Here is an 18,776-nt window from a genome sequence, read left to right on the forward strand (position 1 = left end):
TGAATACTTTTTTGCTGCAGGTAAACTCTGCCCAGTGGTTTCTGATGTTTGCCAAGACAAGCCTTGCCCAAGTGACATGCATTGTGTTGGAGGCAGTGAAGGCCGTGGGCCATACGTCTGTCAGTGTCCACCTGGGAACCTGGGAGAATGTTCGGGTAAGGACGGTAGATAACTGTCGCACCCGGTATATTTTAGTTCAGAAGAAAACATCTTGTGTACTTCTGGTCTGTAAATTCTATAATCGAGCATTAAATACGACAATGATAATTTTCCCATTTTTTTGTAGAATGGATACTCTTAGTGAGCTGTATAAAGCCCGTAAGGAAGATGGAGGAATTCTGCAGAAATGCTTTTTAAAAAACTGTTAGGACCTGCTTAAAATTGAATTTACTAAGAATAAGTATCACACACAAAAAGGTTTTAAATTAGATTGAATTGCAAGCAGGATATGGGCAGTGCATTGCCTAACCCCATTTTTGTTAATTTAACAATTAGTTTTTATTCTAATTGACTGAAGTTTCTGTAATTAAGGCACCAATGACGAGCAATAGTATCAGGCAGCAGCTGTTAAATTACAATGCCTAATCTTAGAGAAGATCTTTTTCCTCTTGCTATAAATTATGCATTTCTAATGTAAACTGTGAAATGTTAACAGTGACTGAAATTACTCATTAATGCATCTCAACAGATTGCTCCCAATAATTGCAGCTAGTTTGCAGAAATAAGTTATGCACATGTAACTGAAAGGGTACAGAGTGCGCAGTCTAAGAATTGCACTGTTCAGGTAAAGTATCTGTCAGTATTAGAAGCTATAAATTGCATCTTAATACATTTTTGAATGAGTTCTGTCTGAGCACCTATCTAGTTTTAGAAATAAGTCCCAATTTCCTAAATTATAAATGAAATAATTAGTTATAGAATTGCTCACTTAATGTTTAGATTCCATTCTGTTGCACATAACATTATCATATATTCAATGATGACAGTAACTCTAACAATAGTCAGAAATTTATTATATTTTTATTTAGAGATGTAGAGTGAGAAGGGCCCTTCCAACCCTTCAATCAACCCAATTTATCCCTAACCTAATCACAGGACAATCTTTATAAAGACCAATTAACCTACCAACCGTCATGACTGTGGGAGGAGATCAGATCACCCAGAGACAACCCATGCGTTCATGGGGAGGACATACAAACTCCTTACAGATGTCAGAATTGAACTCTGATGTCCTGACCTCTAATAGTGCAATGCCACAGTGGCGCCCTTTGAAGTTGTTAAAGTACTGGTCAAAGCCTGGTTCATGAGCCACTTTTGTCCAATTTTTCTGCTACTCTTAGTCATTTTTGAACCATTCAGTCTGACTAATGCAGTTATCCAACATGTTGTTGAGTTACTCATGTTGGAGAGTGGGGGAAGGGAGAGGGGCAATAAAACTCTTGCGTGCGTGAATTATTTTCAAGCATGCTTAAGATGGAAAGGGATCACTATTTACAAAATGAGTGAGCACCCATGACAGGATATAAACAATAGGAGAAGTGGGAAATGAGTCCTCCATGATTCAAGTTAAAAATTATTGTATCTTCAAATTACATTGTTGCTGATTTTGTTCTGTGGAGTTTCAAATTTAAAAATGTTGAAAACATATGAAACCAATTATTTTACTCTCAGTCAGAGAATGCTGGCAAATCAATAATACAGTACTTTATATTTTTGATCAATAATTAAGTGCCATTTTGAGAATACATCCCTTTGGACCTAGTCAAAAGTAAAATTCAAGATGTAGACAGTCCATTACCTTCTGTCTGACCTCCTGAATTTCTCCAGGAGTTTGATTTCTGCTCCTGATTCTCAGATCTACAACCTCTTATGTTTCCAGATGTAAAAGTCAGTTCTTTGTTGAATCTCACTGGTTTGTAGGGTAATTATTTAGATTATTAATCTGTGTCAAAGTCTCTTTATGGAGCCCAAACCTTAGGGTGTACACAAAAAAATTTACCTAAATTAGAGAAGGCAATACTCAGTCTGTGTCTAGCAATAGTATCATCATTGTGATCGTATTATCATTGGCTTTACAATTCAAATATATCTTAGAATAGGCCAGAATGATGTATCTTTGGTAAAACTAAATCAGTTCTGTTGCTTGTTCCACCACAGTAAAATTTATTTGTGACCAAGGCCTTGCACCTGGTAAAATTACACTGCCTGGGGAGTGACAGATGTACTTAGGACAAAGAGGTGTGAGTTACCCAGCAACACCCTAGTATTGGTGTTGAACAAGCAATGCCGTATCACGTGCAGCCCCGAAATAGAAATCATGTCCTCATACATGTTTTCTGGGTTACTCTAAATGTTTAGGATATGCGCATTATTGTGCTTCATTTATGGAAAATCTAAGTTCAATTACATGACAATGGAAAAATAAAGCATTATCCAATTGGATTTGCTAGTATCTGTGTCCTCAAAAGATTAATTTCTCCATTATAACATTTCTAATGTAACTTTCATGGTCTGGTGCTCCTACTCTTATAAACCATAACATTAGTTAAGTTCACCTTAATTTTGTCCTTCCTTCTTAAAATTGGCAAGTATGTGTGAAAATTGTTGCTCAAATTCAATAATAATAAATGACTGATCCATTGATAATTGGATGTCACATTTGCCTGCAGCAATTACTACACAGCACTTCAGTGTAATTGTGAAGCATTTGAGAATGCTCTGAGGATGTGAGAAGTGCTATATATGTATATGCAAGTTCTTTCATTTATTTATATTGTATTTTTAACTCGAGTAATTATAATTGCTACATATTGCTGCATAGTCCTTTTTCGAGAAAAGCAATTATGTTTGATAATAAACATTCTCAAAGTTGTGTTAGCCAATCAGCATATTCACTGTAATGCTTCTGAATTGAATACCCACATTAATTGGAATGCTGCCAAGGAAATGGAGCTTGGGCATTGTGGTTCTTCCTTCCCTCCATTAATGTGCCCTAAATTCTCCAAAGTAATCTTTCAAATGTTGTTGAGCAAAGTACTTGTTCAGAAATGTATGATGAGAATAAAATTGAAGAATTAGTATCAGTTTCAAGACTGGGGAAGCATTTGAAAAGATATTTGATCCTACATTTGTTTGCTTTCACCTAACTTAACAGTAAAATTTTTGGACGTTTATCATTCCTTTGCCAAATATGTTGGTCCTTAACAATCATGATTTTTTGGTAGATATATAAGGTTGTATTAAAATGTTACTGATTTAACTACAAGATATTGAAGTTTAAACTAAAAGAATGTCATTCATAAATGCGATGACATTTTCTTAAAAGCACAAGAAGCTAATTACATTTTGTAATAAATGTAATATGATTAAGCCAGAGTGATGTGTTCACAAAATTTCACGAGACCAATATTAGTTCTTCAGCATGGCTTTCTTTAACTCTTCCAGGTCATGCATCCCTGAGTTTTGCTGGAAACAGCTATATTAAATATCGGGTGGCTGAAAACAGCAAAAGACAGGAACTGAAATTAGGATTGCATTTGAGAACACTGCAGAGTAATGGAGTCATTATGTATGCTGAAGGGGAATACTGTGTCATTTTGAAGGTAAATGTAATGCTCTATATTTTGAATCGTGTTTTAAAATGGATGGTTGATTTTTTTATCTCAGTATTTGATTGTTGTTTTGAGAGTACATACTTCTTAAATTTTTCCCCATAGCACATTGATTGTCAGGCTACTTAACCAATAACAATGTACTTCTGTGAAGGATTTTCACTTGAACTTAAGCTATGATATACACAAATACAGATCAAGATGCTTCATAGTCACATTGAGTAAGTAGAAAAGTGTTCATGTTTTCTGTACATTAATATAGATACCATTTGCCAATATTATGCCATTTCTATATGATTTAAGGGTGGAAGGTCTCATGCTATCCATTCGAAGTAGGTTGCCGTGGTTTTTTTGCATTAACTTTCCAGAAGTGGCTGCGTGACCTTGGCTTCATTAGAAGAGAGATCAAGTCAACCAGCAGGGCTGTAGCTGAGGCAGCAGAAACAGGATCATCATAGGTGTGGACCAAGTACATCCAGAGGGGCAGATAGCCGGACAGTGTATCCATCTTTTGTAAACTCTTCAGTAGCTGCATAGACATCTGAAGAGTAGACTATCTGTTGGATGGAAGCGACCAACAACTCTGATAGAGGCGATTACCAAGTTGTTAAGCTCATCAGTGGGGGGTGGTGCTTTAGCACTGCTGGCCCACCACCTCGAGAGAGTCTTGATCATAAACGGGCCAAAACTCCTGAAGACAGGTGGCAGATCAACTGATGATCCCACTGGTGACAGCACAGGATAGTTAACATCTTAGTCCAAGTGCACTTTCAATTCAATTCTAATTAATTTAACCCTTTAACCCCAAGATTATGAATATAAACTGGTCTTTAATTGACCCATGGAGTATTCATACATGTTGTCTCAGACGAAACAACAAGTTGAGAAAAAGACCTTGATCAAAAAAAAATCAGTGGAGAAAGTCACCCTTCGCTGAACAGCAGTTTCTGAATAAAGAACGATAATCAAGGTTATTGCTTCCATTAACTACATTATTTTTTATTGTTTTGGTTTTCAGGATTTTTGTGGTGTTTTGATATCACATTCCATTATTTAAGTTGCCTTTCTGTAAAGACTGAAACCTGATATCCTCATATGATGTGACAGAAGCGCATTTACAACTGGAGTGTTATTGTGTGTGAACTCCAACTGCTGCCATAAGGCTCGTCATATCTGTTGCATTATTGAGAAAAAATGTACACAGGTGTAATTCATGCAGTGCTGTTTTTCTAAATGGACTTCATGTACCGGCCTGAGTGCACCAGCTATTCCTGGAGATTCATCATTTCCTAACCTGTTAATCACACATGCCTTAGAAAACCACAAAGCATTTTTATACAGCCCTACAAAACAATGAAATGTCAAGGACTTGAAAACAATATACAGCATTACAACACACCTCTTAAGTTATCATTGTCAATATTAATCTTTTAATCATCTCAGATTTAAACTCCAGTTTTATTACTGAATAAGGTGATGCCTTTCATCTGGTTTGGCTGTATCATTTAATTAGAAGCTGCGTGCTAAAGTAGGACTTGGATGTAAATTACACATTTTCCTATACTGAGTAAACTTTAGTAAATGCACAACTTTATCTGATTCCCACAAGGATTTGCTTTCAGCTAGCTGGACTTTGCTGGTTAGTAGGTGTTTAACTTGTGTTCAGGATCTGACAAATGGACTTTCAGGTGACATTTATCTGGCAGTAGCTTCATAATGCGGCAGTAATCTTTAAATGAGTTCTGCAGTTTTTATTAGAGTAGGAATTAATGTTCTTTTATGTGCTCAGTCATTTTTTTCTAAATCCACAGCTGACTTGGATTTCATATCATTAGTGGTCACTTAGAATAGTGATAGTACTTAGGTGATGCATTGAGCTGAAGAGCACACGAGAAGTTGGTGACCTGGAAATTGTAAAATGTCTAAACAGCACACTAATATTAGTGGATAGGGGATACATGCCAGTTTTGCGCAATAATTCCCAGGCAATTGTATTTCATCACAAAAATGACCCATGCCATTGGGTGCAGTTGAATGCCCTCACAGATAGGCTGTTCACGACCTATGGATTCTCTTACAAGGACTCTACAACTCATGTTTTTAGTATTATTAATTAATTTATTATTATTTGTCTTTTGCACATTGGTTGTTTGTCAATATTTGGATAAGGTTTTTCATTCATTTAGGTTGTGTTCCTTTGTTCCATTGTAAATGCATGCAAGAAAATGAATCTCATGTTAGTCTCTGGTGACATATATGTACACTTATAATAAATTTACTTAGAACATTGAACTTTGTTAGCCACAAGTTCCTATGTTTAAGAGCAGAGCTCATGAAGGAAATTTTGTCTGGAAGCATTTGGGGAAGGTGTTGACAGGTAATTAAAAAGGGCAGAAGATCATGGGTGAGAAGAGATCAGGTGAGAGTGACAGGTGATGGTTTATTCATCATGGTGAAGAGGCTGTTAACAGCATTAGTAATGAAGCATAGTGGTGAATGAGGGGACTGGGGAATTAGGGAGAATAGGCTGGAAGAAATGACAAAGATTCACAAATAGGACCAGGATCACAGCAAAGGAAGAGTTAATTGGATGGAAGATCAGGAAAGGATTGGGGGAAGGGGGGGGGGAATCATGAGGCTTTAGGAAGAAGATTGTCACGGCAGAAAGAGCTGTACTCAGAGTCATACACCATGGAAAAGAGCCTTCAGCCCATTAAGACTGAACTATGCATCAAGTACCGGTTTACATTGATCTGCTTTCTAATCAAATTTTCCCATCAGTTTCTTCCGGTGCACTTAGAGGAATTGTATGGAAGTGACAGGGAGAACATGCAAACTTCACACAGATGTACTGGAATCTAGGATTGTACCCATGCTGTGGGAACTGTAAGGCAGTAGCTTTCCCATTAACTACCATGTCTGTAACTAGACTTGTGGTTTGGGGCATTGGCTGCTAGGAGCAAGCAGAACTTGAAGAAATCGTTCCTAGAGAGAGATGCAGGACTAAATGGCCTTCCCTGCAGCAATGTAGTTAAGATCAGGATTCTTTCAAGTAATGCCAGAGCCTACCTTAACTTTCCCATTGAAGCATGCTGTAGGGTGTATGGACTGAACTGGTTGCAGACTTTAGAGGTTTCGAACAGTTCTTCACATGTAATGCTAAAAAACATTTACATGCTGTTTAACATCATTGCATATGCCCAGGATCTCCCATGTTTATGCACAGATAACTTGTACGTTTTTTCATAGAACTAAATAGAAAGTATACGTTAACATAAATATTTCAAAAATAACAGGCAAGAAATTCCATCATTATATATTATTTTTCTGTATAATGCAACTGAATTTTATTAAAAATTAAGTTTGTTTACATGATGATTTCAGTTAAGGAAGCTGATACAGGAGTTTAGAAGATTGTAGTGACCTAGAGTATCACCAACAATTTTTTAAAAACTGTTTCAATAAAAGTGGCACATCTCTTTCTATTAAAATCGCTATAATTGGAATACATAATCTGAGTAAATTCAGTTCACTTCAAAAAATTTAATTGAACAATTGTTCTCAAGATTCATTGAAATTAAATTTGCAAGTCATTTAATGAAGAGACATCTTGTGGTGATCTAATTGAATATTAACTTGTAAAAGCAAATGATTAGAGCAGTCCAGTTAAAATACCTCAAAACATTCTGAATGCATTATCATATCTTGATCTGATATAGTCATATCTTGTTCTTGACTGACCAAGTTCCTTAAGATGTCAGCCATTTTGTCCCTTGTACCTGGTTTGCCATTCAATAAAATCATATCTGACCTTTTACCACAGCCCGATATTCCTGCACTAATCTTGATTCCTTTAATATACAGAAACCTGTCTAGCACCATCTTGCATATACTGAGTAAAGGTCCTTCCCAGGTTAAGGCAGGGTTCCATTCCTGTGAATTGTTCCTAGCCTGGACAGTTCACTAATTGGAAATGCAGCTATGAGCTGAGTTCCCATGCAGCAGAAAATGCCTGCAGTCCCACAGCAGCCTGCAATTCCATGCAGTCCATCTCCCAAATGTTCTTATATGTATTGTAACTAAACAGAACCGCATGGAAGCTATAACTGGGAAATACAGAAGTCTTTATATGCACAACAGATCTTCTGGAGAGAGAGTCTCAGTCTCCTGACACAATGATTTATGTTTTTGAAAACACAAAGGTAATAAATGATTAACTACAGTTTCAATGGCTACAATCCACTACTTGAACATTTTGAATATAGTAAGGTAACTCTGCAGAATTACAGTATATATTTTACAGTGGCAGCATATCCAAACTAGCAGAATCCATTGGAATATTCAAGTGCAAGTGGCTGGTTCAAAAGGCTTCTGAGCACAATCTCCAGAGACCCAAAATATATACCTTTTGCAAAAGTGTTGAGGAATTGCTCTGTGGATATAGAACTACAAAACAGACATGTCCTGAACAGTACCTTAACAAGACGCAAGGTTATTTAATGTCATTTCCAGCAGGGATGTACCTTTAACAATGCTCTAAACCAGGAAATGGTCATTTAGTGCCTTTGCTGATCTCATTATGAAGATTTTAATATCCACCAATTAAGATAAACATTTACTTATCGTCTTTCCCTGTGTTGTTTCAATGGTGTAGAATTGGAGAACGTCCCACACACAATGATTGGCTTCATTAGCCTGAAAGTATCAGTTGAAGTTAGATTGTTAGAAGATTTTATTTCCTGAAGATTGGTTCTCATTTTAATTAATATATGCCATCCATAATTTGTAACAGACATTTGTAACAGAGGAGGTGAGGAGAGGACAACCTCTAAATGAATCTCCACAAAACTCAATGGGCACAATTCTTAAGATTCGCTGCCTTCTAGCTGAAGAAATGTCTTCTCATCTTAATTCTGAATGTGCATACCCCAATTTTGCGAATGTGGCCCCTGGCATTAGACATTCAGCCACAGGAAATATTATTGTTGCATCGACCCTGTCAATCTGCAAGGACCATGAGAACCAGATCTTTCCACTCCAATTCCAGCTTTCTCTCTAACCCCAAGGATTGAGCAAGCAGCTCAGCGTTTGGGAATCATGCTCACAGCAACCCCTCTTGCTGTGATTTCTCCTATTTGACAAGCCCTTCAGTCCTTAGTTAGTTTCCTCATCCATTTATGCAATGTGATTTAAATCAAAACATCCTTGTAAATCAAAAACCTAGCATAAATGCTCACTGATGTTTTATTGACTTCCTATTAACTTGTTTGTGCACTCAGACTATGCCAATATTTTCTTCTTATGCTTTGATTTTAATATGGATTTTGGTTCCATAACCTTGTACTTCTATGTTTGATTACTTAGTGGCTTGTTTCAAGACACGGTCACTTATCAATTCTTTTGCATTTAACCTTGAAATTTCTCCTTTCAACTAGCAGGTGTCAAAGATCGAATTAATGCAATGTCAAGTAAATAATTGTCAATAATGCAGTAAAACTGTAGTATTTTTATACAGTTCAGGACACAGATCTTTCTGTAAAGCTCCCCCAGTTTGTGAAAGGGAAAAACATAGTATAAGAGAAAGTATTAAAGCAGGGGTTCCCAACCTGGGGTCCACAGACCCCTGGCTTATCCATAACATCAAAAAGTTTGGGAACCCCTGTATTAAAGGATCTGGCACCCTTGAAAATGATACATTGCAAGCAGAGGTGAAATATATTGCAGGTTGTTAAAAAGCGAAAGGATGTTAATTGCAGAGGCTCTAATTAGCTTTTTCCAGTCCTCAAAACGTCATCAGTCTGAAACCTTATTTCACTCTCTAAGGATGCTGCCTATGCTACTGAGCATTTCCATCAATTTGTGTTCAAATGTTTCATTTCTCCTGTCCTGCTTCAGTGGTGGTTGATGGAAGGTTGCTTGCCTATTTTGTTTCAAAAAAATAAAAGCAAAAGATAAAACCAACTATTGCATTTGACTTAATTTAACAAGTGACAAACATCACAAGCCTCCCTGAAGGCACACTGAACAAGGACAGTTTTTATGCATTCATTAAGGAAGCAGGTGGAATGTTTAGAGAGTAGATACAATTTTGTTTAAAGCCATAAGGAATAGAGGTCTGTAATTCTCCACCTGAATGGGCAGAAACAAAGACCCTTAAATGTATACTTGAAGATCAGCAAGGTTATGCAACTTGTGTCTTTTGGTGGAAATAAGTTGGGTGGCTCTATTTCAACCAACACAATGGACAAGGTGCCTTCCTTTGTGGCATAAATTTTCTGTGGTTCTATGATTATATTGTTGCAAATCACCATCTAACTCAAGTAAATGCCAACATTTTCTAAATCATATGAATTTTTTAACACTTTGTAAACCACTTTCAGAAAATCAGATGTCTCTGTAATCACACCTGAAGCCGCTTACCAAGTTAAGAGCCCATGGTAATAACAGGAAGGTTACTGGCATGATTAGAGCATTGGCTGATTGGTATGAGGTAGCAAGTGGGAATAAAAGGATTGTTTTCTGTCTGGCTGCCAGTGACTGGAGGTGATCCGCAGGGGTCAGTGTTAGGATTGCTTCTTTTATGCTGTATATCATTGATTTGGATAATGGATTAGATAGCTTTGTTGCTAAGTTTGCATATGATATGAAGATTGGTGGAGGTAGTGTTAAGGAAACAGAAAGGCTGAAGAAGGGCTAAGACAGATTAGGAGAATGGGCAAGAAAGTGGCATATGAAATACAGTGTTGCAAGATGCATGGTCATGCACTTAGGTAGTAGAGACTATTTTCTAAATGGGGAAAAAAACCAAAGATCTGAGGTGCAAAGGAACTAGGGAGCCCTTGTGCAGAACACCCTAAAGGTTAGCTTGCAGGTTGAATCAGTGGTGAGGAAGGCAAATGCCATGTTAGCATTCATTCCAAGAGGTCTACAATACAAGAGCAGGGATGTGATGCTGAGGCTTTATAAGGCACTGGTGAGGCCTCACCTTGAGTATTGTGAACAGTTTTGGGCCCCTCATCTTAGAAAAAATGTGCTGGCATTGAAGAGGGTTCAGAGGAGATTCACAAGGATGATTCCAGAAATGAAAGGTTTATCATATGAGGAACATTTGATAGCTCGGGGGCTGTACTCACTGAAATTTAGAAGGATGAGGGGTTATCTCATTGAAACCTTGATCAGTCCATGATTAGACACAGTTTCAAAGGTTACAGTGAGAAGGCTGGGACATGGGATTGAGGAGGGGGAAAATTGATCAGCCACGATTGAATGGCAGAGCAGACTCAATGGGTCAAATGTCCTAATTCTGCTCCTATGTGTATGGTCTTAATGGGCTTAATTACTGTATACAATTTTAACAACACAGAAACATGTATCTACCCAGTAGATCTGTATTACTCTTTAAACTTTAAAATGACATTAATCTGCCTTACTTCATTTCACTACAGTCACAAATCCAACAACATTTATCCCTTTTGCCCTTATGTACTTAACTCACCCGAGTGTGCCATTGGTAACCTCTCTTTGTACGAGTGAATTCCACCTTGCCACCACTCTGAGTGAATTTCACCTTCACATTCAGTTTAAATAAATACGATGAGCTTCCTCCAACCTTGCCAGCATTGGCAATATTGTCTTGAAGCAGCAAGCAAACTCCCTGTCCCCTTGAATAGATTCTCCATCACCATTCTATCCCTCTCTCTCTCTCACACACACACACACACACACACACACACACACACACACACACACACACACAGTGGAGAGGTCATGAAATACCTCCCTCATTTAGTCAACTTGATCAGTCAATGTATTTTTACCCTTGCCTATTCTCCCATACTTCAGTCAATTCCTTTGCCAATATATTCTTACTCTCTTTCTCTCCCACTTACACTTAAGCTCACTCATTTACTTGCTTTTTTTTTATCTCATCCTTATCCATATCCCTCCCCACCCCTTCAGTTATTTTTCTCCTCTCCCTGCCAACCCACTTTCATCTCTTTTTTCTCTCTGATGAAGTGTCTTGGCCCAAAATGTCACCAGTTTATTCATTTCCACAGATGCTTCCTGACTTGCTGAGTTCCTCCAACATTTTGTTTGTGTGTGTGGTGCTCAAAGTTTCCAGCATCTGCAGAATTTCTTGTATTTCTGTGCTCATATCCTTCCCCTCCTCTTCCCTTGTTTACCTTTTATCTGGGTTTGATTCACTATGATCTTTATCCTTTCCTTTTCTACTCTCCAGCCTTCATCACCTGCCCACCCATTATGTTGTAACTATCCCCACCAAATCCCCTTGGCACATATAGCTTACTGGTGTGCTATGCCACTGAAAATAAACTTCCATCACTAAATCAAATTCAACATATTTATCTATTTTGTCACCTCGTTTCTAATGTTCTCATAATGTAAACATCCACTCGTTTTCATAACACTTTGTCAAATACATTTTCAACTTCCTGTGGAAAATATCTTTAGGCCACATTACAGCACAATTCATTTTAGCTGAGTAGCATTGCTGTATAACCTTTTTCACAAAGAGCCTCACTATAACTTGAAGTTTTACTAAAGTCCTAAGAGGAGCTGACAGCTTAATGGCCCTACTGAGAAAGGCTGTTTGCTTTTTCCTACAATTTTATTGTGAGATTTGATAGTCCTTCTGAAGACTCTTCAAAGGAAGAAGAGGGAACTGATTCAGCTGAAGGGTTATTACAGTAAATTTGACATGGTATTCACAGGTATGGGGGCTCCCTCAGTTACAAATGACTTGACTATTGGACATCTGATTATGCAAAGTCTCCCATACATTTTTAAAGCATTTTACAAACTGGTATCAGTAATTACAGAATGTTTTTATAGTACTCTTTAATGACCAGATAAAGTGTACATTCCATTAATTTAATTATAGGCTGTGTTCAGGTGATTATTCTTTAAAATGAAAGGATTATAGCAAAAACACATGGAGTAAATTGTTAGCTATAGAAAAACGGATGGAAGTCAACTTATGGTTAATTCTCAGGAATGCAAACCTGTACTAAGCACCACTCTTGAGATTCGGGTTTCACAGGCGAGGGCACGTTTCTTGCCCATTCTTAACTAGCCAAGGGCAGATGATGACGTGACATGCTTTGAATCGCTACACTCTTTCTGATGAAGTTAGTTCTGCAGTGAGATTGGGTGGGACTTCCAGACGCAATAAAAATGAAGGAGTTGCACTATATTTCCATCTGAGGAATGGTGTGCAACTTGGCGGAGCATTGATGGGCTTTCCCATGCACTTACTGTACATAATGATGGTGATTTGATGCTTGGCAAGTGCTGCTGGGTTGTCTATTAAGTAACTGCGGTGGATTTTGTAAATCATACACACTTCAAGAAATGTGCACTCTCTGAGAGAGAATGAATGGTTAAGAATTGTGGATGGGATGTAAGACAAACAGGCTGCCTTGTCCTGGATGATACTGAATGTATGAGGTGCTGTTAGAGATGTACTCAGAGTCATAGAGCACTAGAGCACAGAAACAGGTCCTTCAGCCTATCTAATCCATGCCAAACTGTTACTCTGCCTCGTACCATTGACTTGCGTGTGAAACCGAGTCCTCCACGTTCACCATTTCCTCTGGCAGTTCATTCCACACTCTCACCACCCTCTGAATAAAGATCCCGCTTGGGTTCCTCTTAAATATTTCACCTTTCACCCTTAAGCCTTGACCGCTATTTGTTGTCTCACCCAACCTTAGTGAAAAAATGCTTGCATTTACCCCTATCTATACCGCTCAAAATTTTGTATATTTTTATCAAATCTCCACTTATTCCCTTACACTCCAGAGAATAAAGCCCTGACCTGTTCAAAATTTCCAGATCCTCAAGACCCAGCAACGTCAATCTTATTGATATTTTTCCATCAGGGAGGTGACCAGAACTCATCCAGTCTAATGGAGAGTATTTTGAAATTGAGCCATTGAAATTTCATAGACACATAGAGAAGTACAGCACAGAAACAGGCTCTTTGGCCCATCTAGTCCATGCCGAGACCATTTAGACTGCCTGCTCCCATCGACCTGTGCCAGGACCAGAGCCTTCCAAATCCACAGTATCCATGAACCTATTCAAACTTCTCTTAAATGTTGAAATCGAGCTTGGATGTACCACTTGTGCTGGCAGCTCATTCCACACTCTCAGAACCCTCTGAGTGGAGACTCCCCTTAAACTTATCACCTTTCACCCTTAACCCATGAACTCTGGTTGTAGTCCCACCCAACCCCAGTAGAAGAACCATGTTTGCATTCACGCTAACTATACCCCTCATAATTTTGTATACCTCTATCAAGCCTCCTCTCAATTTTCTACGTTCTAAAGAATACAGTCCTGACCTATTCAATCCTTTCTTATAGCTCAGGTTTTCCAGACCCGGCAACGTCCTTGTAAATTTTCTCTGTGCTTTTTCAACTTTGTTTACGTCTTTCCTGTAGGTAGGTGATCAAAACTGCACACAATACTCCAAATTAGGCCTCACCAACGTCTTATACAACTTCAACATTAACATCCCAACTCCTGTGCTCAGTACACTGATTTACGAAGGCCAATGTGCCAAAACCTTTCGTTACTACCCTATCTACCTGTGACACCATTTTCAATGAATCTTGGACCTGTATACCCAGATCCCTTTGTTCTACCACACTCCTCAGTGCCCTACCCCTCACTGTAAGACTTATGTTGGTTGGTGCTCCCGAATTGCAAAACCTCGCACTTGTCTGCATTTATTCCATCTGCCATTTTTCAGACCATTTTTCTAGCTGATGCAGATCTCTTGGCAAGCCATGGCTTCCTCACTGTCCACTACACCCCCCAATCTTGGTATCATCTGCAAATTTGCTGACCCAGTTAACCATATTATCATCCAGCTCATTAATATAAATGACAAACAACAAAGGACCCAGCACTAATCCCTGTTGTACACCACTTATCACAGGCCTCCAATCAGAGAGGCAATCCTCCACTACCATAAAGCTAATGTCTGATCCAATTTACTACCTTATCCTGAATGCTGAACAACTGAACCTTCTTGAACAGTCTCCCAAGAGGGACCTTATCAAATGCCTTACTAAAGTCCATGTAGACAACATTCACAGCCTTGCCTTCATCCACTTCCTTAATAACTTCCTTGAAAAAATCTACAAGGCATGACCTTCCATGCATGAAGCCATCCTTAATCAGTCCATGTCTATCCAAATACTTGTACATCCAGTCTGTTAGAATACTTTACAATAATTTACTCACAACTGATGTCAGACTCACCAGCCTAAAATTTCCTATTTTGTATTTAGAGCTTTTTTTAAACAGCAGGACAACATTGGCTAGCCTCCAATCCTCTGGTACATCCCTGTCGCAAAGGATGACTTACATAACACCTTGTCAGGCCCTGGGGATTTATCCACCCTGATTTACCTCAGAGTAGCAAGCACCTCCTCCTCTGTAAGCTGTACAGGGTCCATGAGGTTGATGCCACTTTGCCTCACTCAGTGACAGACTGACTCTGTGTCCATCTCCTGAGTAAGTACAGATGCAAAAATTTCAGTTAAGATCTCCACCATCTGTTTTGGCTCCACACATGGATTATCATTCTGGTCTTCCAGAGGATCTTGTCCTTTGCAATCCCTTTCCTCTTAACAGATCTGTAGAATCCCTTAGGATTCTCCTTCACCTTGTCTGCTCGAGCAACCTCATCTACTACCTCACCCCACCAGCCTCCTTGTCTAGCACATAATTCTCTGAAACTTCTGCCACCTCCAATGGGATCCCACCACCAAGCACATCTCCCCCCCACCCACCCCCACACTGTCTGCTTTCCACCTCCAATGGGATCTCACAACTCACTTGTCTATTCGTCCCTCCCAACTGATCTCCCTCCTGGCACTTATCCTTGCAAGTGGAATAAGTGCGATACCTACTCCTACACCTCCTCCCTCACTAACATTCAGGCCCTAAACAGTCCTTCCAGTTGAGGTGACAATTCACCTGTGAGTCTGTTGAGGTCATCTACTGTGTGGCGGTGACCAGGCGTAGATTGGGAGACCATTTGGCTGAGCACCGATGCTCCATCCGCCAAACAAAGTGGGATGTCCCAGTGGCCACCCATTTTAATTCCACTTCCTATTCACATTTCAATATGCCCATCCATAGCCTCCTCCATTGTCGTAATGAGGTCACACTTAGGTTGGAGGAACAAAACTTTATATTCTGTTTGAATAGCTTCCAACCTGACTGCATGAACATCAATTTCTCTAACTTCTAGTAATACCCCGTTTCACCATTTCCCATCCCCTTTTCCCTCTCTCACCTTATCTCCTTGCCCATCCATCACTTCCCTCTGCTGCTCTGCCCCCTTCTCTTTCTTCCATGGGCTTCTGTCACTTTCACCAATCAGCTTCCCAGCTCTTCATCTTACCCCTCCAGGCTTCACCTATCACCTTTTGTTTTTCTCTCCTCTCACCCCACCTTTTAAATCTACTCTTCACCTTTTTTCTCCAGTCCTCCCAAATGGTCTCGTCCCAAAACATTGACTATACTCTTTTCCTAGATGCTGCCTGGGCTGCTGAGTTCCTCCAGCATTTTAAGTGTGTTGTTTGGTTTTCCAGTATCTGCATATTTTCTCTTGTTTTGTTCATGCCTTCCTAATTTCTCTGTTAGGTCATCTCCTCCAACAGTATCCAAAGTGATAGACTTATTGTTGAGGGGGATGGCACCAGCTGTTTAACTCTTTTCCCCTCCCTGACTGTCACCCATGTAACTACCTCTCTATGTGTCCAATCTCTCACCCTGTCATCATCCTGACTGATCCAGAGTTCATCCAGTTCCAGCTCCAACTCCGCAATGAGATTTGTTAGAAGCTGCGGCTGCATGCACCTCACAGTTGTAGTGGTCTCTCTGCCTTCCCACATCCCAAAAGAGCAGCATTCAACCATCTGCTTGTCATTTCTACAGTCCTAGCTTAGCAGTTATAAATAAGGGAAGGAAACAAGATTTTAACTATAACTACTCTTTCTTTTCTTTCTCTGCCTGAAGTCTCTCCTCACTGAAGCCTTGAAGAGCTAAAGCCTCTAGATCACCACTCTGACTTGGTCCACTCCAAAACTCTAGATCACCACTCTGACTCTGTCCACTCCAAGACACTAGATCACCACTCTGACTCTGTCCAATCCAAAACTCTAGATCACCTCTCTGACTCTGTCCACTCCAAAACTCTAGATCACCACTCTGACTCTGTCCACTCCAAAACTCTAGATCACCACTCTGACTCTGTCCACTCCAAAACTCTAGATCACCACTCTCACTCTGTCCATTCCAAAACTCTAGATCACCACTCTGACTCTGTCCAATCCAAAACTCTAGATCACCTCTCTGACTCTGTCCACTCCAAAACTCTAGATCACCACTCTGACTCTGTCCACTCCAAAACTCTAGATCACCACTCTGACTCTGTCCACTCCAAAACTCTAGATCACCACTCTCACTCTGTCCATTCCAAAACTCTAGATCACCACTCTGACTCTGTCCACTCCAAAACTCTAGATCACCACTCTGACTCCGTCCACTCCAAAACTCTAGATCACCACTCTCACTCTGTCCACTCCAAAACTCTAGATCACCACTCTCACTCTGTCCACTCCAAAACTCTAGATCACCACTCTGACTCTGTCCACTCCAAAACTCTAGATCACCACTCTGACTCTGTCCACTCCAAAACTCTAGATCACCACTCTCACTCTGTCCACTCCAAAACTCTAGATCACCACTCTGACTCTGACCACTCCAAAACTCTAGATCACCTCTCTGACTCTGTCCACTCCAAAACTCTAGATCACCACTCTGACTCCGTCCACTCCAAAACTCTAGATCACCACTCTGACTCTGTCCACTCCAAAACTCTAGATCACCACTCTGACTCTGTCCACTCCAAAACTCTAGATCACCTCTCTGACTCTGTCCACTCCGAAACTCTAGATCACCACTCTCACTCTGTCCACTCCAAAACTCTAGATCACCACTCTGACTCTGTCCACTCCAAAACTCTAGATCACCACTCTGACTCTGTCCACTCCAAAACTCTAGATCACCACTCTCACTCTGTCCACTCTGACCATGCCTGCTATGACAATTTTGGGCATTCTTTACTGTGCATCTCCACTTTGGACATGAAATGTGAGCTCTGCTTCTCTTCCTATAGATGCTACCTAATTTTCTGAGTGTTTCCAGCAATTCCTATTTTAGACCAGCGGGCAGACTTATATTTTGTAATGTTGTATATCTGTATTAAATCTCTCCTCGTACTCCTAAGCTTCAGGGAATAATGTCCTAACCTTCCCTGAAATTAACTTTTAATTGGAATTGAAAAGTGAAGTTGTGATATAATGCTGCACAGATTGCACGGACTCACCTGGAATAATCAGTTTGAGTATTCACCCTCCACTCCCTCCCCTCCCCCTCTCCCCCTCTCTCCTTCCCCTCCCCCCCTCCCCTCTGCACCTCTTCCCTCTCCCCTCCCCTTCTCTGCCTCTCTCTTCTCCCCACCACACACCTTTCTCTCACTCTCTTCTTTCCCCTCACACCTCTCTCACTCACACTCACTCCCTCTTCTCCCTCTCACATTCACTCCCTCCTCTCTGTCTCTCAAAATCAAAAAAGATTGGGCGATGTTAGAATTAGTGCTGGACCGATTTGAACTGGAACTAGGACAACTTTTTCTATTCACAGTTAATCATTTTCAGAAAATACAAGGATATGGTTTCAGGGGCAGCGAGATCCGGGAGATGAAGGGATGCAGCACAGGGAGCTGAATAGATGTTTCAATAAAAATGAGCTTTGTGTGAAGAAGAGATTAAAGTTATATTTTCAGAGATTATCATTGTGTAATTGATCCTGTCTGGAAGTTATGCCCTTTGGAGTGAAAAGCTCAATAAGATGATACCAGATGTTTCACTTTGTGGAGACGTTAGTTGATGTTAAGTGCTGGCCAGACAGGGTCAATATATTGGAGTTATTTTAACTCCCAACAAAGTTCTGGTTGGTGTGTCAAAATGTGAACATCGAAAACCCAAAACCAGGCCATCAGCACACAATTCAACAGAGTGGTATTGAAGTCGAACTGAATAACTCAAGAGGTGAAATCAG

General features: G+C 39.8%; 1 protein-coding gene across 1 annotated transcript in view; it reads left to right on the plus strand.

The window, feature by feature from the left end:
* fat3a (FAT atypical cadherin 3a) overlaps positions 1–18,776 on the plus strand; it is a 570,475-nt gene that overhangs the window by 509,563 nt on the left and 42,136 nt on the right. Inside the window, exons 22-23 of the mRNA XM_059964604.1 lie at positions 21–155; positions 3,445–3,602. Coding sequence (XP_059820587.1) covers positions 21–155; positions 3,445–3,602 — 293 coding nt within the window. The remainder of the gene's footprint in view (positions 1–20; positions 156–3,444; positions 3,603–18,776) is intronic.

The sequence above is a fragment of the Hypanus sabinus genome, chromosome 3 (genome assembly GCF_030144855.1).
Source record: "Hypanus sabinus isolate sHypSab1 chromosome 3, sHypSab1.hap1, whole genome shotgun sequence".
Lineage (NCBI taxonomy): Eukaryota > Metazoa > Chordata > Chondrichthyes > Myliobatiformes > Dasyatidae > Hypanus > Hypanus sabinus.